Source organism: Olea europaea, chromosome 6 (assembly GCF_002742605.1).
Source record: "Olea europaea var. sylvestris chromosome 6, O_europaea_v1, whole genome shotgun sequence".
Classification (NCBI taxonomy): domain Eukaryota; kingdom Viridiplantae; phylum Streptophyta; class Magnoliopsida; order Lamiales; family Oleaceae; genus Olea; species Olea europaea.
This window is the reverse complement of record NC_036242.1, coordinates 27065172-27092769: the sequence shown is the minus strand read 5'-3', so window position 1 is coordinate 27092769 and position 27598 is coordinate 27065172. Positions and strand designations below refer to the sequence as shown.

Here is a 27598-nt window from a genome sequence, read left to right as displayed (position 1 = left end):
TTTTAAGGCTTGTCTCACCTGTATCCTTCCCTCATTCACCCCACGTACCTCCCAAGTCCCCTAGCGTGCCCTGCGCATTCGACAAACCTTGCACCCAAGCTGACATGGCCCATTACTGCCACGTCATCCAACTCAAACCTCAGGGCCACGTGTCCAACTACAAATTGCCGCCTCTTTATCCATCACGGAACCACCACAAAATCTATCCCATTTCACTTTTATTTCTTGTCATGTAAATACATATTCTTAGAGAGAGAAAATCCCAAAGTTCCAGATTTTACTGAAAAAGAAAAGGGGTAATTTTTTTATTTTAATTTTATTTTGGTTGTATATATGGCGACGCCGGGGATACAAAACTGTGGCGTAACGGTGATGGCGGCGGGACCTGGACCCGGGCTGTCAGCGGTAGTGGATCAGAATGGACATTCGGCGACTGGGTTGAGGAGTTCGTCACCGATTCGGATTTTCTTGTATTTTCACAAGGCAATTCGGGCCGAGCTCGATGGCCTTCACCGTGCCGCCATGGCCCTCGCCACCAACAGAAGCGGTGGGGACATAAAGCAATTGATGGAGAAGTGCCATTTCTTGCGGTCGATTTACAAGCACCACTGTAATGCGGAAGATGAGGCAAGCCTCTGTCTCTTTCTGTATTATTGTATATTTCTGTGCTTGTATGTATAATAAATGCTCGTGTGCTAGAATTGGAAGATAATGGATTTTTATTAAGCTTAATTGAGCTGTTATTGTATCTAAAATTTGGTGAGATTTCTGAGAAATTTAAGGATTTAAGTTGTTGGGCTGAAATTCTGAGTCATAAAGTTGTTGTGTACCGGTTTAATTCATTTCTTGATGATATTATATTTGATCCAATCGAGAAGTTTTGCAGGCAGCTTAGTTTAGTTAACCACGTCTTCAAGTGTCTGTTAATTACATTTCAGAATTTTCATTTATTTAAATTCCTTTTTTTGTGCTATCGGCAAGGTGGAGTTATATGGCAAGTTATGTTGGTCACTGAATTTTCTACTGCCCCTTAATATGTCTACAGTTCATCTCTAGTGTAGTTGTGATAACATTTTTTTGGAGAATCAAAGAAGAGTGGGAGACAAACTTTTCGTGCTTCTTCGAATAGGATAATGTAATCTCTCTGCATTCTGGTTCAGTTGTGCATTATTCTCGAACAATTGAACAAACTGATTTATACATTAAAGGAAAGAGGGACACTATGGAATTAAATATTTTAGAAAGTAATTTGTAGTACAAAAATGTTTAAGGATGACATAAGTAGTATGTATTACACTTCCTCCTAAGTGGGATAACATCACAAATTTATGTTTCATGCCAAATATTAACTATATTTGTGAAATTTGGTACTTAAGGGTTTGTTTTATTATTGCTTTACTTGGACTTTGTCCTGTATCTGCATTTGATGACGTGAAGAGTAAAGACTACGTCTTACCTGTGACTTTGTTGTGTATCCCGCATTTGATGATGTGGAAAGTAAAGATTACAGTTTACATGTGACTTTGTCCTGTATCCTGCATTTGATGACGTGGAGAGAAAAGATCGTATCCCTCGGCTGGCTAGCTATTGGTTGGGAAAGATTACTTAGTTGTCTTGCTTTCCGCACATGAACAGAGCGTGTTTTTAATTCCGGACTAATTTGGATCGTGGATGGAATAAGGCATAATAATTCTCCATTTATATACAATTTATAAATTGGTTTATAAATATAGTCAAAGTCAAATATTAATTTCAATCCACATTTATAATTAATTTATAATTACTACTCATTATTATCTACGTATTTCGTAAGACCCACTACTATACCTCTTTATAAATTGATTGACAAATTTGCCAAAAGAAGGCTAAGCCCCCTGTTGAGCTCCAGTGTTTTTTTTTTTTTTTTTTTGGTGGGAGGGGGGGATATGTGGTTAAAAAATTGGGAAAAAAAAAAATTTGGGTTTACATGTAAAATTATTAATGGGAGAATGTGTGATTGAAAATGAGTTTTAGGAAAACTGGGGTTCAAACGGGGGCTAAATAATCTAAAGATGCATTAATGAAAAGATATGTCATCTTGGTATTGTTAATCAATGCTGTTTTATTTCTTAATATATGTCATGGGACTAGAAGTGAAAAAATTCCCATCTCCTCAATTAGCCTTCTAACTCTTTTTTCTTGACGACATCTAAACAAGAGGGAAGAACACTTTCCTTAACAACCCTACTTACTGTCACTGGTCACTGGCCGCTGTCTTACTATCTTATCAATCATCAGAATGCCCCCACCCCACAACCAAACTCTGCCTGCCCGCAAAAATGACCAGAAAAATCATCGACCATCCATCAGCAAATTGTTACTCATATTATTAGTTTACAAAATCCCAAATGATATTTCTTCTAGTTTCCATTAAAACCGAAACTTAGAATTGAGCTATGTGTTCATCAACCATCCGTCCACAACATTGTCACCCCATACAGTGTTCAGAAACCGCAAGTGATGTTTGTATCTCTGTTCCTGCCAATAAAACTAAAACTTAATCTGAACTACATTGGAATACATAATTTGATCCTGAAATATAACGAAAAGGGAAGTTCAAAAAAATAACTTGATAATTTTTCTTCCATCTTTAAAATTCTCATATACCCAACACTCCCATAAACAAAAAAACATAGATCTGATGCTTGTTAAACGGTTACAAGATGAATTGGCTTAGTCTGTGTTATTCATTGACAATCTAGTTTGAGTTGGCGAGACCAGGAAGGAAACATCGCAAGTAAAAATTTTGGATAAGGACTTTGTAGTTATGCTATATGATACTGGATAATTTTAGTTCATTAAGTGCACTAAAGAAATTACCCGAAAAGGAGGATGTTAAGATACATGTTTGGAGATGACTTAGATGGTTGAGAAACGTCTTGCTTAAAGTTTAAAAAAAAAAAAAAAAAAACTTGCATGCACAAGAGCGTTGTGATCCTCTTAGCTCAAGCTGTAAGAGAGAGAGGTAGATCAAAATCAACATAGTTTCATATGGTTGTAAAAGTCCTGATGTCATTGGTGTATTGAGTATTTGTGGTTTTGGATTAAAATTGTTGAAAAAGGATTCATTTAACTGACCTCAAGTTAATTGAGCACAAGACTTAGATTCTTACACATTAGAAATTAGAATGCTGCAAGTGGTTGCTAGCGGAACATGATCTTCATGGATTTGTTATACTCATATGCTTTGGGGGGTGGACAGGATTACCACAGCTCTAAATTTTTCCTCAATAAGTTCTGTGTTAGGTTAGGAGTTGCGTTTGGACCTGATGTGCCCTTCCTTGTATCAATATTCTGAAAGGTTTGTGCATATGTAGAGTATGTAATGAGTTCCCCCAACTATCCCCATTGTAAAGTAATGAGTAAAGCAGGTACTAATCATCATGTCTTTTTTCCAATCTTGATGGCAGGTTATCTTTCCTGCACTTGATATCCGTGTAAAGAATGTGGCACGAACTTACTCCCTTGAGCATGAGGGAGAAAGTGTGCTTTTTGATCAGCTATTCACATGGTTGGACTCTGATATGCAAAATGAAGGGAGCTACAGGAGAGAGCTGGCCTCCTGTACGGGAGCCCTTCGAACGTCAATCAGTCAGCACATGGCCAAGGAAGAGGAGCAGGTTTCATTTTTATCCTTTTTTTTTAATCAAGACACTTGGCAACCTACGGTATGGTCATCTAAAAAACCATGTACTAAATTGGATTTAAGTGGGTAATAACAAAGCATCCCAGTTTTCTTATATGCTGCCTTGGCCATCCTTCAGTAGGATTAATAGCCTACATACTCTCATAACTGGAGCTCTACTAAGATAGAAGTAGCAGGTCTCATTGACCTTGGTATTAGGAGTTGTTAATCTCATTTTTTTTCACTAACATTAGTATAAGTAGCTTTAATTATTGAAGGATGGCGTCTTGAACTAGAAATTTATATTAGTGGTTTATATGTTACAGATTTGTTGAAATTGTGTGATCATGAACCAAGATGTTTTTACATTTATACACAATGATCATTTTCCTAGGCTGGAGCCGTTTTAATGCAAAAATATTTTGGAAGATGATTTTAATGTGATGGGTCAAAATATCATTGGAGTATAATCATCTGGGTGCAACTTATATGGACAAAGAACTGTTGCCTCTGGAAACTGATGATCCATTTTACTCTGTGATTTTACCTTCATTAGCTTCGAAATTCTAAATTCTCATTTCCTGCTTCAGATTCGCTTGGGGTTAGACATTGTCCTTTATAGATTTCTAATGGTTGCTGCAAACGTTGGGCACCTGAGCTTTGCAGTATTTATCTCCTTGGTTCGCTGTTGCTGATTCTTAGCCTTTGTATTGTTTTTTCTCTACATGATGTTTGAGTTCTTGTTTACTAGGAAAAACCAAAAGGAGAACAGTGAGAAATTGAATACATATACTGCAGAATGTGTTCGTAAAAGCGACATCTCCCTATGACTGCTGTGTGTATATAATTATACGCAATTTTATAATCTTGAAGGAGACAACTTGCATTCTTATTTTGTCATTTGGAAACTCTAGGTATCACTGTTGCTCAGAAAGGGGTGTAACTTTATGCAATATATATGCTGTCTGATGTATTTTTAGCATGTTAATTTTGCAAGTTAGCAGAAATACTTTGAAAACAAGGCTGCAAAACTTCATAGTTTGTAATTTTCTTAAAGGCAGCTGATGGGATTTAATATGCATACTACTTCAAACCCAGGCTTTAATTTTCCATATATATTTTCTCCAAAGTGAGTGCTCGTGTTTTATCTGAGAAAAGTATCTGCTTTTATGGCAGGTTATCCCATTGCTTATTGAAAAGTTCTCATTTGAGGAGCAGGCATCATTGGTGTGGCAATTTTTGTGTAGCATTCCTGTGAATATGATGGCAGAATTCCTTCCATGGCTTTCGTTGTCAATTTCACCTGATGAGCGGCAGGATATGCGTAAATGCTTACACAAAATAATCCCTGAAGAAAAGCTGCTTCAACAGGTCAGATACCTCAAGTGTTAAAAACACAAAAATAAAGGTCTTACTTATGACATTATTCTGACTTATATTCTCTGTAATGAAGATAATATTTACCTGGATGGATGGTGTAAAGAAAAACAGCAAACGTAAACGTTTAGAAGATGATACCAGAAATGGTAGTGCTCCAGATTATTTGGCTAGGGGCCTCATTCTTCCAAATGAGAATGGGCACTGTGCTTGTGAATCTTCAAGGACTGCTGAAAGAGATCGGCTGCTGTCAGATTGTAATGTTATGATGTCTGCCCTAGACCATCCAGTAGATGATATATTGCATTGGCATAAGGCTATTGAAAAGGAACTGAGTGAAATTGCTGAAGCAGCTAGAAACATAAAGTTAACTGGAGATTTTTCTGATCTATCTGCCTTTAATAGGAGGCTTCAATTCATTGCCGAAGTCTGTATCTTCCATAGGTATTTTTCATACTTGTGCCGTGACACTTCTTAATTATGATCTCCTCTGAATAAAAGTAGCTGTTCAAAGATTTGGACTATGTCATTGTACTGTTTGTAGCTTGCACCTAGCATCTTTTATCAGCAATGTTTTTGCAGCCTGCTTCAAGTTCTAATTTTCTACCTGATGAGGACAAGATATCTAGTTTAGATGTGCCTCAAAAGTTCAAAAATGCAATCAAGTCTATTCTTCTTAATAACTGCTCTAGTGAAATGGAGAAACTGAAAATAAATTTCTTAACATTATTGTTATCAGTGCTTTCCTTATGACATACTTTACCCGGTCAGTTTTACACTCCAAATTAATGTTTCACAATGAAGTGCCCTGCTTCTGTTGCTTTTGTTCTTAAATGAGCTTAAATTATATCACTTTTGGTGCAGCATTGCTGAGGACAAAGTTATATTCCCAGCAGTTGATGCAGAAGTGTCATTTGTCCGAGAGCATGCAGAAGAAGAGAGTGAATTTGACAAGTTCAGATGCTTCATAGAAAGTATTGAAAATGATGGAGGCAACTCATCTGCTAAATTTTATTCTAGGTTATGCTCACAAGCTGATCATATAATGGAGACCGTAAAAAAGCATTTTCGCAATGAGGAAATCCAGGTAAGAGATTTTGGCGATTCTTTCTTTCTGATAGGTTCAGCTCCCTAATGAAGTTATTTTAACCGTAAAGATGTGAATGCAAGCACAAAGATCCAGTAATTGGGGGCTATTCTGTTACAACGCCATTTAGTACTTGTGTCTTCAAAACATTCATTTTTCAGATGTAGCATTCAAAAGCTGAAATTAACAATTAAAGTTCACAATGTATCTAGATAATTACTGGTTACTCTAAATACTAGGTTCTTCCCCTTGCACGGAAGCATTTCAGCCCTGAAAGGCAGCGAGAACTTCTGTATCAAAGCTTGTGTGTTATGCCACTGAGATTGATCGAATGTGTCTTACCATGGTTGATTGGATCACTGAGCGAAGTGGAAGCTAGGACTTTTCTTTACAACATGCATATGGCAGGTTCTCTTTCTGCTTCCCATTTTCTAAATTTTGTCACTTTATTCTCAGTTACTATTAACATGGCCAAAGGGTTGATGTACATGCTCTGTTTCTAATTCTGTTATCTAATGCAGCTCCGGCATCGGATGGTGCATTGGTAACTCTGTTCTCTGGTTGGGCATGCAAAGGTTGTCCAAGGGGCACCTGTTTGTCCTCTAGTGCAATTGGGTGTTGTGCTGCAAGAGCGCTGACAGAACCCTGTGAGGTTTTTAATAGATCTTGTCAATCTTGTGCATGTTCGAGCATCTCTATCGAAAATTTAACCTGTGGACCGTCGAGTTATTTTGAAACTGCAGACACAGCTCGTCTAGGAGAAAGCAGTTCTTGCAATACTTCGGTGATAGAGTTACAGAAAACATCTCTCGCTAACCAGTCTTGTTGTGTTCCTGGTTTAGGAGTGAGTAGCAATTGTCTTGGAATGAGTTCCCTTGCCACAGCGAAGTCATTGCGCTCCTTATCTTTTGGTCCTAGTGCTCCTTCCCTCATCTCCAGTCTTTTCAACTGGGAAACAGAGATCAACTCCAGTACCAGTGGGCTCGCAACTAGACCCATTGACAACATTTTCAAATTTCACAAAGCCATTAGAAAAGATTTAGAATTCCTGGATGCTGAGTCTGGTAAACTTAGTGATTGCGATGAGACTTTCCTTAGACAGTTTAGTGGTAGATTTCGTCTTCTATGGGCCTTATATAGAGCCCACAGTAATGCCGAGGATGATATTGTATTCCCTGCCTTGGAAGCAAAAGAAACCCTTCATAATGTTAGTCACTCTTACACGTTAGACCACAAGCAGGAAGAGGAATTATTTGAGGATATCTCATCTGCCCTAGCTGAGCTTTCTCGACTTTATGAAAATTTGAACAGCAGAAATTTGACTGGAGATTCAAGTGGAAGCCTCTCCAGTCCTTCCGACCGCATTGATAGTTTGAGAAAATATAATGAGCTAGCTACAAAGATACAGGGCATGTGCAAATCCATTAAAGTAACTTTAGATCATCATGTCATGCGGGAAGAAGTTGAACTTTGGCCGTTGTTTGACAGACATTTTTCTGTGGATGAGCAAGACAAACTTGTTGGCCGCATAATTGGTACAACTGGAGCTGAAGTGCTTCAGTCAATGCTACCATGGGTTACTTCAGCTCTTACCCAGGAAGAACAAAATAAAATGATGGACACGTGGAAACAAGCAACCAAAAACACAATGTTCAGTGAGTGGCTTAATGAATGGTGGGAAGGGACTCCATCTGCATCTTCTCAGACATCCACATCAGAATATGGTATCTCTAAAGGTACTTGTAATGCTTAATATAACCTGCCTTATAACTTTCCACTATTAATTCTGTGTTTTGGACTTTTAGTAAGATACACATATTAAAGAATTTGTTTGGTGTTGCTTTTTGAACTTCAATTTTTCCATGTTCAGAATATGAGTTACATGAATCATCGGACCAAAATGACTATACTTTTAAGCCTGGGTGGAAAGATATTTTCCGGATGAACCAAAATGAGCTTGAGTTGGAGATAAGAAAGGTCTCTCGTGATTCAACTCTTGATCCAAGAAGAAAAGCCTATCTTATTCAAAATCTGATGACCAGGTTCCTCTTTTTTACAACTTGATCTTTTAGATCCCAGTTTATCACTAATGTCCTGCTTTTTACTTACTGTGGTTGGTGCATCTATTATCTAGTCGCTGGATAGCTTCTCAGCAGAAGTTTTCGCAATCAAGAACCCACGAGACAAAAGATGGTGAAGATTTACTTGGATGTTCCCCATCATTTCGTGATCCAGAGAAACAAGTGTTTGGATGTGAGCATTACAAAAGAAACTGCAAGCTTCGTGCTGCTTGCTGTGGGAAGTTATTTTCATGCCGATTCTGCCATGATGAAGTCAGTGACCATTCTATGGACAGGTGACATTTCATGAAATGACTTTATCATATGGAAATTATAAATAAAAAAGTTGTTCTATGATATTCAATTTTTTATTTACAGGAAGGCAACATCTGAGATGATGTGTATGAATTGCCTAAAAATTCAACCAGTTGGGCCTGTGTGCACAACCCCATCTTGCAATGGGCTTCTGATGGCAAAATACCATTGCAGTAGCTGCAAATTTTTTGATGATGAAAGGTCAGCCTTCATTGAATTTGTTCTGTTGGCAGTGTCTTGTGGCTCCAATTGGTTTCTTTCTTTTAAATTATCTCAATATTTGAATTGAAAAATCTCAATATTTGAAACTGAAAAATCTTTAGATGATTAAGGGCCTCAAATTAAGCATGGACTGAGGTTTACTTTCCATTATTCATGATTGTAAAATGGAACAGATCATCTGCTTTCATTTTAACTGCATTCGCTTCAAAGAAAAGAAATACATCGTCGCTTCAAAGAAATGAAATACATCGTTTGTCTTTCCTTTGTTCAGATTTTAAGAATTTTTGGAGTAAACTTATTGTCTAGATTGCTGCAACATGCTGAATATTTTCCTGTGTCATTCTGAGTGCCAGTGACGGTGTGTCATTGTTAATTATGTTTGTAATTAGGAAGCTTGTATCTTCCTTCTCATTCCTGGCCAACCTTTCTCGGGAGGTTTGTGCTGTTGCTCTAATGATTCCCTTAAAATTTTATGTTCATGAAACCAGCGGTCGGTTCAATGCATATCTTGAGACATGGTACATAGACACACATATAACTAGACGTGCATTTCGTGTAATTTTATTAGATCACAATGTGAGTAGATAGAACTATTGGAACTCGTGATCTGACATTTTCCATATTATCCTTTAAATTTGATCTTCAGGGAAGTTTATCATTGCCCATTTTGCAATCTATGCCGTGTTGGAAAGGGACTTGGTGTAGATGTTTTCCATTGCATGACATGCAATTATTGCTTGGGAATGAATCTGGTGGATCACAAGTGCAGGGAAAAAGGCCTTGAAACTAACTGCCCTATATGCTGTGATTTTTTGTTCACATCAAGTACTTCTGTAAAGGCACTTCGTTGTGGCCATTATATGCATTCTGCATGCTTCCAGGTCTGGTCTGTTCTGTTCTGTTCTGCTTAACTTCTTGGGCTGTGTTTGTGAACTATATGACACAATGCTGGCATTTACCTCTATTTTCCATTTTCACAGGCATATGCTTGCACGCACTACATTTGTCCTATATGTAGCAAGTCTATGGGAGATATGTCGGTAAGTAGATCCTCTTTATTTCTTTGAATTATCTGTGTAACTTAACGAGGCTGATTGTTGATGAAATTGAAGTGGGAACAAACTGATCAAAAGTATTTTTATGCCTTTGTATTCGTTCTTCCTTTGAGGCACTGCAGTTAGTCATTTAGGATCAATAGGATGATGAGCAACTTTCTTTTTCTTTTTTCCCTTTTCTGCGGGTTGTGGGTAAGGGGTTGGTGTAGTCGATACAAAAGGGTCACGGGAATGTTCTGGTGTCTGCTATTTTTATATACTGCTAATGTAAACGAGTTAACTTGAAGATTGTATTCTGCTTCTCCTATCCAGGTCTACTTTGGCATGCTTGACGCCCTAATGGCTTCTGAGGTGCTTCCGGAAGAATATAGGACTTGTTGTCAAGTAAGCATCTATTTCTCATTACCAATGTTTCTTTCTGCTCTTTTGCATGTTAAACTAGTGGTTGAGGGACTTAATTTGGTATGTCCAGGACATATTATGCAATGATTGTGACAAGAAGGGAAGTTCACCATTTCATTGGCTGTATCACAAGTGTGGGATTTGTGGGTCTTATAATACCAGAGTAATCAAGGTTGACAGCGATCCTAATTGTTCGACATAGTTAACTATTGATCTCCGGTGTTCATTGATTGTTGTTTGGTTTGTTAATTGGGATTACAATACATAGCTGGGGACTGTTGAGGAAGAAAAATAAGTTCAAATCTTATATATGTTTTACTCTCCTGTCATCTAGTAAATATCCAAAATTTTCCTAAATTTTGTTATCATCGTCTGGAATAGTATAGAATTGATCTCCAAATTGCTAAATAGAAAAGATAGACCAGTTTCCATTCAGTTGCCTTTGGCTCTAGCTTGCTGATTTATTTGCTAATTTCTTCCTTAATTGCAATACTCACTCGAGGAGCAACCTGTCCAGTTTTTGAGTGAATCCATTTATTTAGAATTACATAGGGATTCATACTTTCCAATTGCTTCTCTCTTCCTTTCTTCTTGAAATTGCAGTATGACAACAAAATTGTTGTTTTACATCACTACTATATATAGTCAAAATTTGTCAAGCGTAGGGACAAGTGATTGACAATCCAAAAACTTGTACCTTAAATAAATTGTAAAATACTCGTACGATTACGTGTTGTGCATCATTAAAATGTTCCTTTCACCCGTTATTTAGCTTGAAAGTCACACGAGATTTTATGATGATATTCGGCTTAGAGCATAAGATAGTAATGCTTTAGACTACTAAATTTTCACCCTTTAAGATGTAGCGTGCATGCTTGTGTGATTCGCACAACATTGTTTTTACGGTTTAGGAAGCTCCCATTTTACTTGAATGACTTTTGACCTTTTTCCCCCTAGATATTAAGATATTTCAACTCGTTAAAGTTTATAAAGTTGCCATATGTGCAAGGGAATGGAGCTTAAACATCTCATTCTAAAATTAAAGATTGAAGAATTTAACTTTCTTCTCGAGAAAATTGAAGCTAGCTAGCTGAGTAAAATAAATTCATTGGAATAAATATTGGGGAGATTGGGAGAAGAAAAATCACCTTCGTGTAGTTTAAGTTGGAGGAACACATTTTCTACAAGGTTAATTGAAGGGATTTGTATATGCAACTTAAGAATGATCATAAAAAAATTGTTTTCAATGTACAGAGAAGCATAAATATGCGCATACTATGAAATATAACAAGTTGACTAGAAACGAAAGTTTTTGCTTTCCCTTTAGAGGAAATTACATGTAATACCTTTAATAATATAATAATTCTTATAATGCATTATGCCATTTTTTATTCTTTTTTTACTGCATTTTTTAGAGTACTAGTGGGGTGAACGTGCGTGTTAATTGTGAATTGTGAAAAATAAGGGTCGTTTGATTGCAAGAATGGAATTTGAGTGGAAAGAAAATGAATTCTAGGGAATTGAATTGTCTAGAATTTGTTTTACTGAGAATTGTCAATTAAATGTGTTTAATTGGTTTAATTTTCCACCTGAGAAATGTTGAAATTTTGGATTTTTTATTTTATTATTATTATTATTACAATTGTGGATAGAATTTGTTTTCCATTGCCAAAAAATAAATAAAAAAAAACCTGGAAAAAACACTTTCTCATCAAAACCAAAAGAATTGGTTTTCCTTAAAAAGCAAGAAAACAAGATCACGCGAGGTGTTCCATGGAAAACCAATTTCGTTGAAATTTTGGCTATCAAACATGCCAAAATGGTGGAAAATGGAATTTGAATCTCATTTTCCATGAAAAATGTAATCTATCAAACATGTCCTCAGTGTATATAAAATTTAGAGGAATTCGTTCATAAATGTGAAAAGTATTTATAAGTTCTTAAAATTGACAATTATTCCGAGTGATTATCAATTTATATTTTATTGATATGTTTGCTAGATATCACAAAAATATAAATCCTATGAGAGAAAATACAATTTTTATTTTGGTTGTAAACCAATGTACATCTATCGCAATGTAAACAGATGCATTAATTTAACAAGAATTACCAAAGCTAATTTCATTATAGGTGCTATACACACACTTGTACTGACCAACCTGAAACATTTCTTTGAATAAAGAATCAAAATCATCATCAATGAATTAGAACAAAAATGGAGCTAATGAGCACAAAACTTACGAATAGCTTGTTCAATTTACAAGAAGCATCACAGCGAATACTTTAGTTCAATCAATCTATGAGAGAGATAAAAGAATGGAACATTAATAAAAAAAACTCCAAACTCTTGAATCAATCGAATAGAATTGCACATCTTTGAGAGTGCTACCTAAGTGTTTTTTGGTGTTTTGAAACCGAGAGAAGAAATTGGGTTCCAACAAAAATTATAAACTTGCAAATATGACCAAGTCACAAAGAAGAAACTCAGGAGTGTCGTTAGTCGTTCAAACATCCTTTTTTACATGTATCACAGGACCTACTATTCTAGATTGAGAATCTTCCTCAATGAATGTATAAGTTTACGAAAAATGAACAAGTATATCAAATTCATGAGACTCTTAAAAAATTAATTGGGGGGTGGGGGGGAGGGTTAAGTTTGTTGGGATAATATCTATCACTGAAATTTTAAAAAATTGAGTTTATAACAGAATTTAGATTGTATTTATGGTTTCTTACCAGCTCAAAGTAGTAAAATTGCAATATTATTTAAATGAAAAGTCAAAAGAACATATATAAAAAGAACACAATAATCAAGGCCAAATTAAGTTTTATATTCCTATGGAAATCGACTTCAACTCCTAATACTGAGAATGTACCAGGTTCTTGTGGAAGAATAAGTCTTGAGACATAAAGGCATCTAACAATGACATAAGCAAGAAGAGATAAGGACGATCATGCGTTCAAGTTAAATCCTAAATGAAGAACTTGATTGCACAAGATTTTGGGAAAAAGCTTGGAACTCCAAATCAAGAATTGGAAAGGAAGGCAGATTTGACAAGTTTTAAAAATTTCTCGAGTGTTTCTTGAGAAAGATTAATTAATTTTTTTAATGAATGCTCATGAATTGTATTGTTACTACAAAACACAACCATGTAATTCCATAGAATAGTTGAGGATTGTCCTGTTACATTAGCTGTGATTTCATCTCTAATACAACTTCACACCCTAAGAACTAATTCAAACATTTGTTCATTGCATAATTGAAGTTTTACCTCTTGAATTTTTTTCAAAAGTTTGGTGTAGAGACCAAAGATATTTGGATTTGATGACAACATGACAAACTCTACACCAGTTTATCATGATCAATGTACCTACATTTACATATAGGATTAATTGTCCGGCTATAAGTTAAAAGAATATATTATGAAAAATTACATGTCAATGATTTTTTAGTGCTTCCAGATATAAATTCAGTACAAAGATATGAAAATTTCCCTGACGAAAGTAATCCACATTGGAACTAAGTTCAGATGGGAAGTATAAATAATAACTATAACAATTCATCTTTTTCTATCTTAATCATTCCTCACTATGACAATCATGATTTATTTACATGAACTAACGAAATATCACAATTTTACGATCTTGTCAAGACAATGAACTAATTAAAATGAAAAAGAACTCATCTAAAATATCACATATATCACTTAATAAAGGTACTTAATGAACTACAACATATACCTTTAATCATATCACCTCCAATATCGAATTAAAATATCTTCGTAAAATCCTACAAACAAAATTGAATTAGATTACTTTAATTTCATAAGAAGAATAATTTTAAAAAATAATTTGCACACATGGAATTGTCCTCAGATCTTCGAACGATGAGATTGAGCAACAAGCAATTATTTTAGCTATTATACCTTTTATAAAAAAAACACACAACCAAATAAAATAAAACAACACAAAGGAAAAACATGCCATCAAAAGAAGAACTCACATAATCAATTCAATTTGAGAATAAAACACCCAGAATAAGTTGAAATTCATACACGCAAAATAGAAAAATGCTCCAGCGCAAGAAATAACTAAAACTTTTAGAATTATGTATAAACCCCAACAAAATCAAAAGCAAACTATAATAAAAAAAATTGAAAAAAAGTTAAAATTTCACCAAAAAACTAAGGCACTGGAACATAAGAAGAAAAATGAAACACAGGAAGTATGAAATGAATAAAAAATGCAAAAAAAAACTAATAAATAATAATAATAATAAAAACAAAAACAAAAAAAACTACAAAATGGGCAATATTTATACACATGTTAAATCAAATTCAAAATCCACAATATTAGGCTGTCAACTCTAAGAATTTACCTCTTCATTGAGCAATTTGTAGCAATGATTGCAATTTATTATCCTTCCATTATGGTTGGAGTAAAGCATAGAAGCTAATCAGACTTACCAATGGCTGCCTGATATCATCGGAAGAAAGCCCAAGACGTCTTCTTATATCTTCTTTATTTTTTGTTTTGCCTTCAATATCATAAGCATTAATTAAAATAACATCTCATCTTCAAATTATTTTCAAATTAATGTAGATAGTGAACACCAGACTTAATTGATATAATTAATTAAAATAGCAGAACTGTAATTGATATTACTTTACTCCCTAGTTCATACTATCAAAATCAGTTTGACATGCAAGTAATATCAATTAAAACAAAAAATCAAACTATTTCAATTCACCGTCAAAAGAGAAATGAGGAATACTAATGGAATTATTAAGATTAACAACTGTCAGAAAAAAGAAATGAAATTAAAACTAAATATTAAACTATTTCAATTCACCATTACACACAAACGAGCTTATTAACTAAATGGTACAGATTAACAACTGTTAGAAAAAAGAAATGAATACTTTTCGATCCAAATCCGAATTATTAAATCCTTAACTTTGACTTAAGAATCGAAGAAAGGAATGGGTTGTATGAGCTCAAGACTACACCTAGTAAATTTAATCAATCACATTACCTTGAAGTCGGCAAATGACGCGGCCAATTGATAATATTGTTTATGATGTCCTGAGAGAGTTTACAGAAAAATGTTAGGCAGAGAAAATGAGAAAATGACGACAACGAAAGAAAAAGATATAATGCAATGCAAAAAAAGATTTAAAATGAATGGAGCAATATGCTCCGGGCATGCATGGAGCAAATGCTCCGTGCACAGAGCACGGACCATATCTGATTTTTTTATTTTTTTTTTAAACTCGAATGGAGCCATAATTATTATTTTATTTTATTTTTCTTGTTATTTAAATTAAACTTGAAGATAAGCCATGCATGCAACCACTCTTTACTGATATTTACTGATGATTAACTCAAAGAGAAAAAATTGAAAAGCTTCGTGCAAATTTTTTTTTCTTGTTATTTAAATTAAACTCGAAGATAAGCTATTTCCTTCGTGCACGTAACCACTATTTAATGATGATTAATTCAAAGAGAAAATTTGAAAAGTAGAATTCAAAAAAATAGAAAACAAATGGTTATTTGAAAGTAGAATAAATATATACTTATATAAAAATTACAGAGATTCTGATTTAAAATGTTTGCTGATGATATGTGACCATGGAGCTGCTCGTCTTCAAATGTATAAACAATCTGTGATGAAGAAGTTTTTGGGTCAATTAATTTTGGACAAAATTGGATTGAATTGAGATATGGCCATGCGTAAATAAGCTTTTGGGTTAGGATTTCATCAGATTTTGGAGGTATGGGATATGAGATTGTGGAGTGGGATGAGGAGATATTTGAGCGGTTGCGTGAAGTAATGGAAGAACGAAAGGGGAAGGAAAAAAAGGAAGACGATAGGAAATTGAAACATGCGTCCAGCCAATCTTTTGCTCTTTTATATATGTAGGAAATAGTGAAACGAAAAAAAAAAAACTACAAATGCACGTTAAATTGTTTATATTGGCAGCATATATTACTCCGACAAACAACCCTTAGTAAATTTCATAATACCTGACTAAAATCCCCAATTTCAGCCCTAATCTTAGAAAATCCAAATCACATGGAATGATGTTCAAACAAAATAAAAAATTTCCAAATCGTACAATCCAAAAAGTCCCAAATCATGCCACAAATCACTCACCTTCAACACCCGTATCATGAAATCCATAACAAAGCTGCTACAACAACTGGGATTGCCAACAGGGTTTCAGTCCAGGGTACACTTATCAAGGGGTGATAATACCTTTTTTTGGCCCTGTCATAGTAGTTTAATTCAATCCATAAACTCTATTTCAAGAAATAATCTTTATCATTCATTGTTGTTGGTAATCGCATTATTTGTTCAAGAATATAAAACCCCATTCAAAGTAGTACATCATTACAATTCAAGGAAGGTTTAGCACACAGATTTGGAAGTCATCAATCTATAATCCAGTATATTTAGTTTAATGATGACTTTACCTAGTTGGCGTAAGACTATGCGCTTTGTAACAAGTACTAAAGATTCGCCAATAATTGGTATTCCAAATCACCCATTTCTCATGGGTTCAATAATTGCCATGTTAGTGTTGAACGAATGAACGAAATGTCAGACGGTGATGTATTTTTTGGCAGCAAAACTTTAATGCTATTTATAGACTTATATGAATTATAGTGTTATTCGTATATCATGGTCAGAAATATGTTTGTCGCTTTAAGTAGATTCCATATTTCATATAAGTTGTATGTGATAAACTATTTAGTAGGTTACGGATAAATTGTAGGTAGAATACCATTTTATTTTCATTATAGTGCTATACAACTTCAACTATATTACAAGAGGTTTTGTTTTATTAAGCAACAATCATAAAAATATCTGGTGTAGTGTCACAAATCAACCATTGTAATATAAACACAAGTATATCAACTCGTTACAATGGGCATCATCCTCCAAGATTTAAATATATTTTGTATAGTTGGAAGAAGATAGTTAAACATTCATTTCATTTATGCATCATATTGTGTACATTAAACCTGTTGAATAGATACCATGCCCTTCTTCTTTACGTAGCAACCAAAGTATCCATTGAGTCCGTTTCATCTCAAAACGAACATAAATGAAATTTTATTGTGAATGACTTTATAAACATAATGGATAGATGTTGACTAATTTGTAATAAGTTACATGAGTATGAAAATTCAAACTTATTCTAAAGGATATCTTCATAAATCATATTCATCAATCAATATTCTAAACTTTAATAGCATTATGTCATCGGCACCCGACAATTCTTTTGCAAGATTTTTTTTAATAACCATGGGTATTTGGACCAACTTAGGCACACCTCGACTAATTCCACGAGGCCATGAAGTTTATAGTCGGGTACTCATTTCAGTGGCTTTGAGAGAACTCGAACTGTTGACCATTTGAGAGCAAATCCAAGGCCTAACCACTGAGCTACCCCTCAAGATTATTTTGCAAGATACTTGTGCTTACACTAGAGTTTCATATGCCTTTTTGCGCTTCTTTTCCATTACGAAATCAAAAGACAAATAATGCTATGTATATTAAATCAATTTTCTAAGGAAATTATCAGCATCAACAACAACCTTGTCATTGAAGAAATTTTGTCCCTGTTTATTATCATTTACTTTACATTCTTTCCATTATTTTTTCTACAGTACTAATTTTTAATCACATATTCTTCATGAAAATAATATTACAAGCAAATCAAAAAAATTTCTTTATTTTTTAACTATACATTCTCCATCAATCACTATTCTATAATACATTTTTTTTAAAAATTAATGGGGCTCAAACAGAGCCTTTAATGAAAAATTACATTGACAAAAAGATTACAATGTAGTGATCAGGTATCATCTTCTATAACAACTAGATTGAAAAAATCAAATTCAATACGCATATGTGTGACATCAAGTGAGGTTACTCATAATATTTTGTATTTGAAAAGTCCAAAATAAATTTACTTTTCATGAGAAAATTACCAAAAACCCTATATTTCAAGTGTGCTATTCAAAAGCCTGAAGGATTAACTTTAAATTCATAAACGAAAATGCTGATTGTCCAGGCCAAAAAACAGGGTGCCGAGGTGTTTCCACCTCGGCCGTCGGATCTGAAAATTAAAACAATGTTTGAATTTGTATATTTAAATGTCCAAAATCACACACATATATATCTAGTTAATTGCTCCAATGAGATACTACGACTTTTTTAGATAAAAGTAAGAAAATATCACTTTTCACATTCTCATTTTTATAAACACCTTGAATGTATCAATTGAATCTAGCAGGAGAAAAAAAAGAATTTATTTAAAGAGAGTATTAGTTATTGTCAAGCTGCTAAATGACACAACTCGAGAAGAAAAAAGAAAGGAAAATGTAAGCACATTGCATAGGATTCTGATAATTAGATCACTAAAAGTGTGAAATTAATGTTTTATAATGACATCTTGATTAATTAATCGAATTATTTTGGGATGTTTTAGTTATAATGACAGGTTTGGAATATTTTTCTCATTTTTCCCACATAAAATAGTCAAAATATTTAAATATTGCATTACTGACCATTTGGTTAATTCCACTCACACATTCCAAGTTGCGCTACAAGAGCTACAAGAAGAAGAGCTGGAAAGAAGAATTTCTTCATGATTTTGAAGTCTTTAAACTCTAGTGAGTTGAATGCAAGTATTTTGGAGGTGAGTTTAAGAATGAGAGTGATACTTATAATAGGTCTCTCTCTGTGTGTGTTGGATTGTTAAGGTCTAAGTGGGGGTATTAATTGTGTGAAAACAAGGTAGGTGAGGAGGAGCCAAAAGTTTCTGGTGAGAAAATTCAACAACTGTGTAGTACAATAGTGACAGTGGTTTCTCTGTGTGATATGAAATAGGAATCAAATTCGAACTAACTTTGGATGTGTCTAGTATAGTGAGATCCTTGTAGAAATGAATGACAGATCAATCAATGATACTTTGTGTAGATCTTTATGTTGGGAATCTACTTAACATGCGCAGCAGAAAATTAAAACAAATTTTGATTTTCATCAAAAATCGTCTTTGTGTTTAGATAGAAATTGCGATAAAGATGTACCTTTTATAAGATGTGCTAGCTCCTTTGTCATATCTTTATTTCAACAACTTGGATCTGTCTCCCACAGTTGTCCGATTGTCCAGTTTCCAATGGTGATCCATACAGAGAATAAGAGTACAGATTCAGGTTTCTTCTTGTGCTAGCAAGAATAATGAATTCTCTACTAAATTTGAAAACCCTAGTCATATTTATATGAGCCCAAACGGATTTGGCCTGATTCAGTCCAATATTTAATTAACCTCTTTAATTAAATTCAGTCCGTGAACTAATTAATCCAATTAATTAATTCAGGCCTATAAATATGAAACTCAATTAATTAATTTATCCAATGCTTGTTAAATTAATTAATTGATAAATTACAATCTTTTAATTCTCTTTTTGTGTGCGACTCATCAGGTTCCCGATCATGATGCCTAACGACGTGAAATATTATTTTGATCTAATCAAAATTGATAAATTAAAAAGCCCTTTCAATTTATCAACAATTCACACTCGACGTCCTAGATTGACATCTAGTAATGTATCAGGGCAATACATGTAACGGAAAATGTCACGTGGTATGACAAAACCAAACTCGTTCGTTTACCGTGAAATTATAATCCCTTCGCAATATGATCTGATCAATTACGAGATATGGAAGTGTGTCAATCTCGATTATCAATTATATCTTTCACTCCACTATTAAATCAATATAAGTCGAAAACTCTTTTTTGACTTATGAGTACACTTTGGCCAAAGATTGTGTTATCGACTTAATTGAATGAAATACAGATCATAATCTCTTACTATCTAAGTGTGACAAATCCTCTATTGATCATTCACAACCTTCATACAATTCATAACATACCCGAACAATGTTGTATTAGCGGCCCTTGGTAGAGTAACATCCAACACCGTCAAAGTATGACTGTCCTCATACAAGGCACTATGATGACCTCAAGTTGTATGACCAATTTCACTACCGAACGTTAGAGATTAACCACTGACACTTAGATAGTTATCCATATGGAATCTCTTAGTGGGTCTCCAATGTTTTGTTTTATAACAAAACATCCACGTATTCTTTTAAGTGTCACCACACTTTAGCTCGTGAGATCAACTACTTAATTCACAAGTAAGAAATGTCACACGTGATGGTCTAACTGTATTAACGATATCTGTATCTCGTTATTACTTACGACCACGGTTTATTCAAGACCAATTATATGTAATTTGTATTTCACAATCACAACTCCTTGTGATTAACAAATCACTTAAACTTGAATCTTCGGATTCTATTATTTAATATTATTTATCACAAAATTAATTTAAATAAATAATAGATCTCGCCAAAATTAAATGCATTAAACATATTAAAAGCGTTTACAACCAAAATCGATTGGATTTAGGGCATAACACTTGCACTCGATACCATCAACACTACCTCTTCCGACGTACATTCCCCACGTGCACTATTATTTTGGGTTGGTTTGGGATTGATAGTGATTTAGATTTGAGATGGGAGCTGTGTTTTGGGAATCAATTCTTGATGGACTAATGTATGATGTTTACGAATTTGATCGTTTGTAAGGTGTTTGTTTGGTGAGGTTGTGGCTTGGTTATTGTTGGTGTGTTTGGTGGTGGAAGTCTAGGTGGGTTTTTGACGTCGGAGGTGGTTGTCGTTGTCCTTATTTTTGTTGGCATTTGATTTGATCTAGTGGTGGCGATTTTGTTTGTGTCGGTGTTGGTGTTGGTGTTGGTGGTGGTGTTGTGGCGGCAACAACGATAATGGTGGTATGTGACCAACTATTTAGTTATCTGTGACCAACAATTAATTACAACCTAAAATTTTGATAATCTATGACTAATTAATTTGTTTTTGAAATAATCCGTGACCCCTAAATTTTTATTGTGACCTATAAAAAATTTTATTTTTGACATCGAAATAATCTGTGACTAATTAATTTGATAATATGTTATCAATAAATAAATTGTGACATATAATTGTATATCTGTGACCATTAATTCAATGTGACTTTATTATATTTAATTAATTAAATATATACTTGAATTTTAAATTTTCAAACTATTTACTTGACTTTTGAATTGGTGTAAATAATACACGTGTTACGAAATTTTCCCAATGTTTATTAGACAATGTTATGGGTATAATTCATTGTTACTAAAATTTGTCCAGCCCCGTAAACCAGTGATCGGACCTTGGGCTGAGCCCAAGGCCGGGGCAATATCATATTATGCAAAGAGAAAAAATCACAACTCAGGGGTATTGTTTACATCAATTTACAAATTTGGTATAAAGTTCAAAAATTCAAAATTCAAGTTTCTGTATAATTAATTGAAAAATATTTATTAATTAAATATAATAAAGTCACAGTTACATAATTGATGACCACAATTCATAATTATTGGTCACATATCATCGAATTAATTTGTTACGGATTATTTAAAGGTCACAAATCAAAAATTTTGTGGGTCACAGATTATTTCATTTGTCACAAATAAAAAAATTTGTAGGTCATAGCTCACATCATTGGTCACAAATTCAAAAAAATTATAGGTCATATGCCACATATTTTCAAATTTGATGGTCACGAATTACTTTTTAATGACAAAGGATTGAATTTTAATGTCACAGTTTACGGTCATAATCACAGACGTAACCATATAGTTGGTCACAGACATCCAACATTCGATCCCGACACCACCACCATATCCTCCACCACCACAACACCACCACCAACACCAACAACACAACCACCATCAAAAACTATTGCAGCCACCAAGACCACCGGGATAGCCAAAAAATACCTCCAAACACATCTAACAATACACCACCTCCCAACCTCACCAACACCATTATATCCACAGTACCACTAACTAGAAACACCACTATCATTTTATTTATCACAAAATTAATTTAAATAAATAATAGATCTCGCCAAAATTAAATGCATTAAACATATTAAAAGCGTTTACAACCAAAATCGATTGGATTTAGGGCATAACACTTGCACTCGATACCATCAACACTACCTCTTCCGACGTACATTCCCCACGTGCACTATTATTTTGGGTTGGTTTGGGATTGATAGTGATTTAGATTTGAGATGGGAGCTGTGTTTTGGGAATCAATTCTTGATGGACTAATGTATGATGTTTACGAATTTGATCGTTTGTAAGGTGTTTGTTTGGTGAGGTTGTGGCTTGGTTATTGTTGGTGTGTTTGGTGGTGGAAGTCTAGGTGGTTTTTGACGTCGGAGGTGGTTGTCGTTGTCCTTATTTTTGTTGGCATTTGATTTGATCTAGTGGTGGCGATTTTGTTTGTGTCGGTGTTGGTGTTGGTGTGTCACATCTGCTTCGAGTGACGGCAATCATCACCGCTCTTCACGGTATCTGCAGCGATGACGGCGTTGCAAGTCACTATGCAACAACGCTCACATGTTTGGAAGAGGTTATCGTTATGATGCTGTGGTCTCTGGCGACGGTGGCTGCTCGTGTGATGAAGAGGATAGAGAGATGGGATGGATAGAGAGAGAGTAAGCGAAAGACGAGAGGGAGAGAGAAAAAATGAAGGATGGAGTAAAATGAATTTCAATTTTAGGGTTAGGGTTATACCGAATATTTGATTAGAAAAGTTGAGCCCATGATTTATGAACAGTGAACTTGAAAACTCTGGGATGATGTAATTTCCTCTTATGCAAATACAAGTGGCCCAGTCAAAAATCGGATTTGACCGGGTCAATTAGATCGTTTTATTTAATTGTTGGGACGGAGCGACCCGATTGATCCAAATTTTTAAAAAAATTTCCATTAAAAAAAATTTGTAGGTCATAGCTCACATCATTGGTCACAAATTCAAAAAAATTATAGGTCATATGCCACATATTTTCAAATTTGATGGTCACGAATTACTTTTTAATGACAAAGGATTGAATTTTAATGTCACAGTTTACGGTCATAATCACAGACGTAACCATATAGTTGGTCACAGACATCCAACATTCGATCCCGACACCACCACCATATCCTCCACCACCACAACACCACCACCAACACCAACAACACAACCACCATCAGAAACTATTGCAGCCACCAAGACCACCGGGATAGCCAAAAAATACCTCCAAACACATCTAACAATACACCACCTCCCAACCTCACCAACACCATTATATCCACAGTACCACTAACTAGAAACACCACTATCACTGCACCACTACCACAACCACTAACAACAAACATTCCTATCCTACGGTGTCCCACTGCCACCACTTCCGCGACCACCACAACAACCAACATTACAACCACATCCCCCCAAAACCACCAGCAATCAGATCCTACTACCAACATCACCACCACAACCACGACCAAGATCTGAAAATACAACCAACAAAACCTTAAAATCACAACTAGAATCAACGATTAAGGTTTGAGTTTGGTTCCAGTAATTTAATTACATTGACTTGAATGGTTTTATTTTACGAAATACCCAAACTATAATGAATAGTTTTGGATATTGAAATATCTGGACCGATAAGCTCGACACCTATGCATATTAGAAAAACACGAAATTAAGAGTTTTTCTATCCGCTTAGACAACCAATCGACGACCATGTTGAGGTCCGATTGTACGTCACATCTGCTTCGAGTGACGGCAATCATCACCGCTCTTCACGGTATCTGCAGCGATGACGGCGTTGCAAGTCACTATGCAACGACGCTCACATGTTTGGAAGAGGTTATCGTTATGATGCTGTGGTCTCTGGCAACGGTGGCTGCTCGTGTGATGAAGAGGATAGAGAGATGGGATGGATAGAGAGAGAGTAAGCGAAAGACGAGAGGGAGAGAGAAAAAATGAAGGATGGAGTAAAATGAATTTCAATTTTAGGGTTAGGGTTATACCGAATATTTGATTAGAAAAGTTGAGCCCATGATTTATGAACGGTGAACTTGAAAACTCTGGAATGATGTAATTTCCTCTTATGCAAATACAAGTGGCCCAGTCAAAAATCGGATTTGACCGGGTCAATTAGATCGTTTTATTTAATTGTTGGGACGGAGCGACCCGATTGATCCAAATTTTTAAAAAAATTTCCATTAAAATATTAAGGGCCAAAGATTTGAACACTTGATCTGTGGCTAAATAAAGCATGAACTTACCATTAGAGCATCCAACACTCTGTTGTCTTTTGTGTAATAAAATCTATATCTAACCTATAAATAATTTGCTATCTTCTAGAAATATCTTTAAAAAATTAGTCCAAATTTTCATTCATTTTGTAATATCAAATAATTATTTTATTTGAAAAAAAATTAATTTTAACTATGATAAATTTAATAGATAATACACATAAATTTTTGGTCAATAACTAAAAAAAGGGAAAATATACTTTTTAATATTATATATAAAATTATAAAATCAAAATGTTTTAAATGTATAAAAATAATTAGTGACAACTGACAAGGAATTTGAAATTTTTATTTGTCTCAAACAAAATATAAAATTATACTTTAAAAACAATTAAATTATTTTTAAGTAATGATCCACCGGTCCGACCAGTAACTCGATGACCCAGTACCTTGATTGGGTCAGGTCTAATAGATATGGTATAATCAAACCCGAACTAGAATCAACGATTAAGGTTTGAGTTTGGTTCCAGTAATTTAATTACATTGACTTGAATGGTTTTATTTTACGAAATACCCAAACTATAATGAATAGTTTTGGATATTGAAATATCTGGACCGATAAGCTCGACACCTATGCATATTAGAAAAACACGAAATTAAGAGTTTTTCTATCCTACTTGCTAATCGCTATGCATGATATGCACTCCTCCTACAGTAGTAGTTGCTTCCTTTATTCCTAAACTCTTTTCATACTCAAAACTAGAGATGTCAACGAATCGAGTCGAAATTTGAGACACGAGCCAAAAAAATTAGGCTCGACCCTTACTTTCGGCTTCGGTCTTTCCAAGTCGAACTGGGCAGCAACTTGCTGCCTATTTTAGGCAACAGCACGCTGTCTTTAAAACATATATTTTTTTGTATTTTATTTATTTATTTATTTTAAATATAGGCTTGTGAACCAGAGAGAAAAAATGAAGGATGGAGTAAAATGAATTTCAATTTTAGGGTTAGGGTTATACCGAATATTTGATTAGAAAAGTTGAGCCCATGATTTATGAACGGTGAACTTGAAAACTCTGGAATGATGTAATTTCCTCTTATGCAAATACAAGTGGCCCAGTCAAAAATCGGATTTGACCGGGTCAATTAGATCGTTTTATTTAATTGTTGGGACGGAGCGACCCGATTGATCCAAATTTTTAAAAAAATTTCCATTGAAATATTAAGGGCCAAAGATTTGAACACTTGATCTGTGGCTAAATAAAGCATGAACTTACCATTAGAGCATCCAACACTCTGTTGTCTTTTGTGTAATAAAATCTATATCTAACCTATAAATAATTTGCTATCTTCTAGAAATATCTTTAAAAAATTAGTCCAAATTTTCATTCATTTTGTAATATCAAATAATTATTTTATTTGAAAAAAAATTAATTTTAACTATGATAAATTTAATAGATAATACACATAAATTTTTGGTCAATAACTAAAAAAAGGGAAAATATACTTTTTAATATTATATATAAAATTATAAAATCAAAATGTTTTAAATGTATAAAAATAATTAGTGACAACTGACAAGGAATTTGAAATTTTTATTTGTCTCAAACAAAATATAAAATTATACTTTAAAAACAATTAAATTATTTTTAAGTAATGATCCACCGGTCCGACCAGTAACTCGATGACCCAGTACCTTGATTGGGTCAGGTCTAATAGATATGGTATAATCAAACCCGAACTAGAATCAACGATTAAGGTTTGAGTTTGGTTCCAGTAATTTAATTACATTGACTTGAATGGTTTTATTTTACGAAATACCCAAACTATAATGAATAGTTTTGGATATTGAAATATCTGGACCGATAAGCTCGACACCTATGCATATTAGAAAAACACGAAATTAAGAGTTTTTCTATCCTACTTGCTAATCGCTATGCATGATATGCACTCCTCCTACAGTAGTAGTTGCTTCCTTTATTCCTAAACTCTTTTCATACTCAAAACTAGAGATGTCAACGAATCGAGTCGAAATTTGAGACACGAGCCAAAAAAATTAGGCTCGACCCTTACTTTCGGCTTCGGTCTTTCCAAGTCGAACTGGGCAGCAACTTGCTGCCTATTTTAGGCAACAGCACGCTGTCTTTAAAACATATATTTTTTTGTATTTTATTTATTTATTTATTTTAAATATAGGCTTGTGAACCCAAGTCGGCAAGCCACACGGGCAGGCTCGGGCTTTGCCTGACACTCCAAAATGGGGCTCGACCATAGCCTCGGCTCGGTTCTCCGAGCCTTGAGCTGGGCAGGTTCGAGTTTTTTTCCAGTCGAGCCACCGGCAGCTCGAGCCGACGAGCCTGATTGCCATCTCTATCCAAGACACGTCCTTTCTTATTTCTTGCATGTCTTCTTTCTCATCTTTTATAGAATTTCGAACAAAAAATACAAAGAAAGAATAAAAAAAATAAAGGATGGAAAAAGAAAACTTTTATTTTCACATTCGACCTGATCCATTCATAATTTCACCATACTTACCACAATTGTTTGTCCAACATTTTAATGCGATTTTGAGAATAATGCATTTTGAAATAGAAATTTTTTGAAAAATGTGTGATTAAAAATGAAAGATATTTTTTTGATTTATGTGTAATATTATTTTATTAGAGAATGTGTGATTGAAAAGAAAAGAATGAAAAATATATTAAAAATTTTAATCACGGACCAAACAAGTGCTTAAAATTTAAAATATGCCATAAATATACCAATATCAAAATATAATATAATATAATATAATATAAATAAATAAATAAAAAGGAAGAGTTCAAAATTTCAAACTTTGACAATTGACACCTTATCAATGCGAACTCGATGACCCAGTACCTTGATTGGGTCAGGTCTAATAGATATGGTATAATCAAACCCGAACTAGAATCAACGATTAAGGTTTGAGTTTGGTTCCAGTAATTTAATTACATTGACTTGAATGGTTTTATTTTACGAAATACCCGAACTATAATGAATAGTTTTGGATATTGAAATATCTGGACCGATAAGCTCGACACCTATGCATATCAGAAAAACACGAAATTAAGAGTTTTTCTATCATACTTGCTAATCGCTATGCATGATATGCACTCCTCCTACAGTAGTAGTTGCTTCCTTTATTCCTAAACTCTTTTCATAC

At 34.2% G+C, this 27598-nt stretch overlaps 1 protein-coding gene across 1 annotated transcript; it reads left to right on the top strand.

The window, feature by feature from the left end:
- The first annotated feature begins 213 nt into the window (after positions 1-213).
- Positions 214-10617, top strand: LOC111396304 (zinc finger protein BRUTUS-like). The gene is made up of 14 exons (XM_023022701.1): positions 214-627; positions 3450-3659; positions 4841-5035; positions 5118-5485; positions 5906-6128; positions 6368-6536; positions 6650-7864; positions 7999-8170; positions 8263-8484; positions 8567-8704; positions 9372-9606; positions 9706-9765; positions 10093-10164; positions 10253-10617. Exons 1-14 carry the CDS (start codon positions 334-336, stop codon positions 10382-10384), a joined length of 3705 nt encoding a protein of 1234 aa, XP_022878469.1. The 5' UTR covers positions 214-333; the 3' UTR covers positions 10385-10617.
- The last annotated feature ends 16981 nt before the right edge of the window (positions 10618-27598 follow it).

What these genes read in the sequence shown, in the direction of transcription:
- LOC111396304 (XM_023022701.1), top strand. Translation starts at nt 334, where the DNA reads ATGGCGACGCCGGGGATACAAAACTGTGGCGTAACGGTGATGGCGGCG. An exon ending in ACTGTAATGCGGAAGATGAG is followed by an intron (nt 628 to 3,449) that starts GCAAGCCTCTGT and finishes TCTTGATGGCAG; the next exon opens with GTTATCTTTCCTGCACTTGA. An exon ending in TTACAACATGCATATGGCAG is followed by an intron (nt 6,537 to 6,649) that starts GTTCTCTTTCTG and finishes TATCTAATGCAG; the next exon opens with CTCCGGCATCGGATGGTGCA.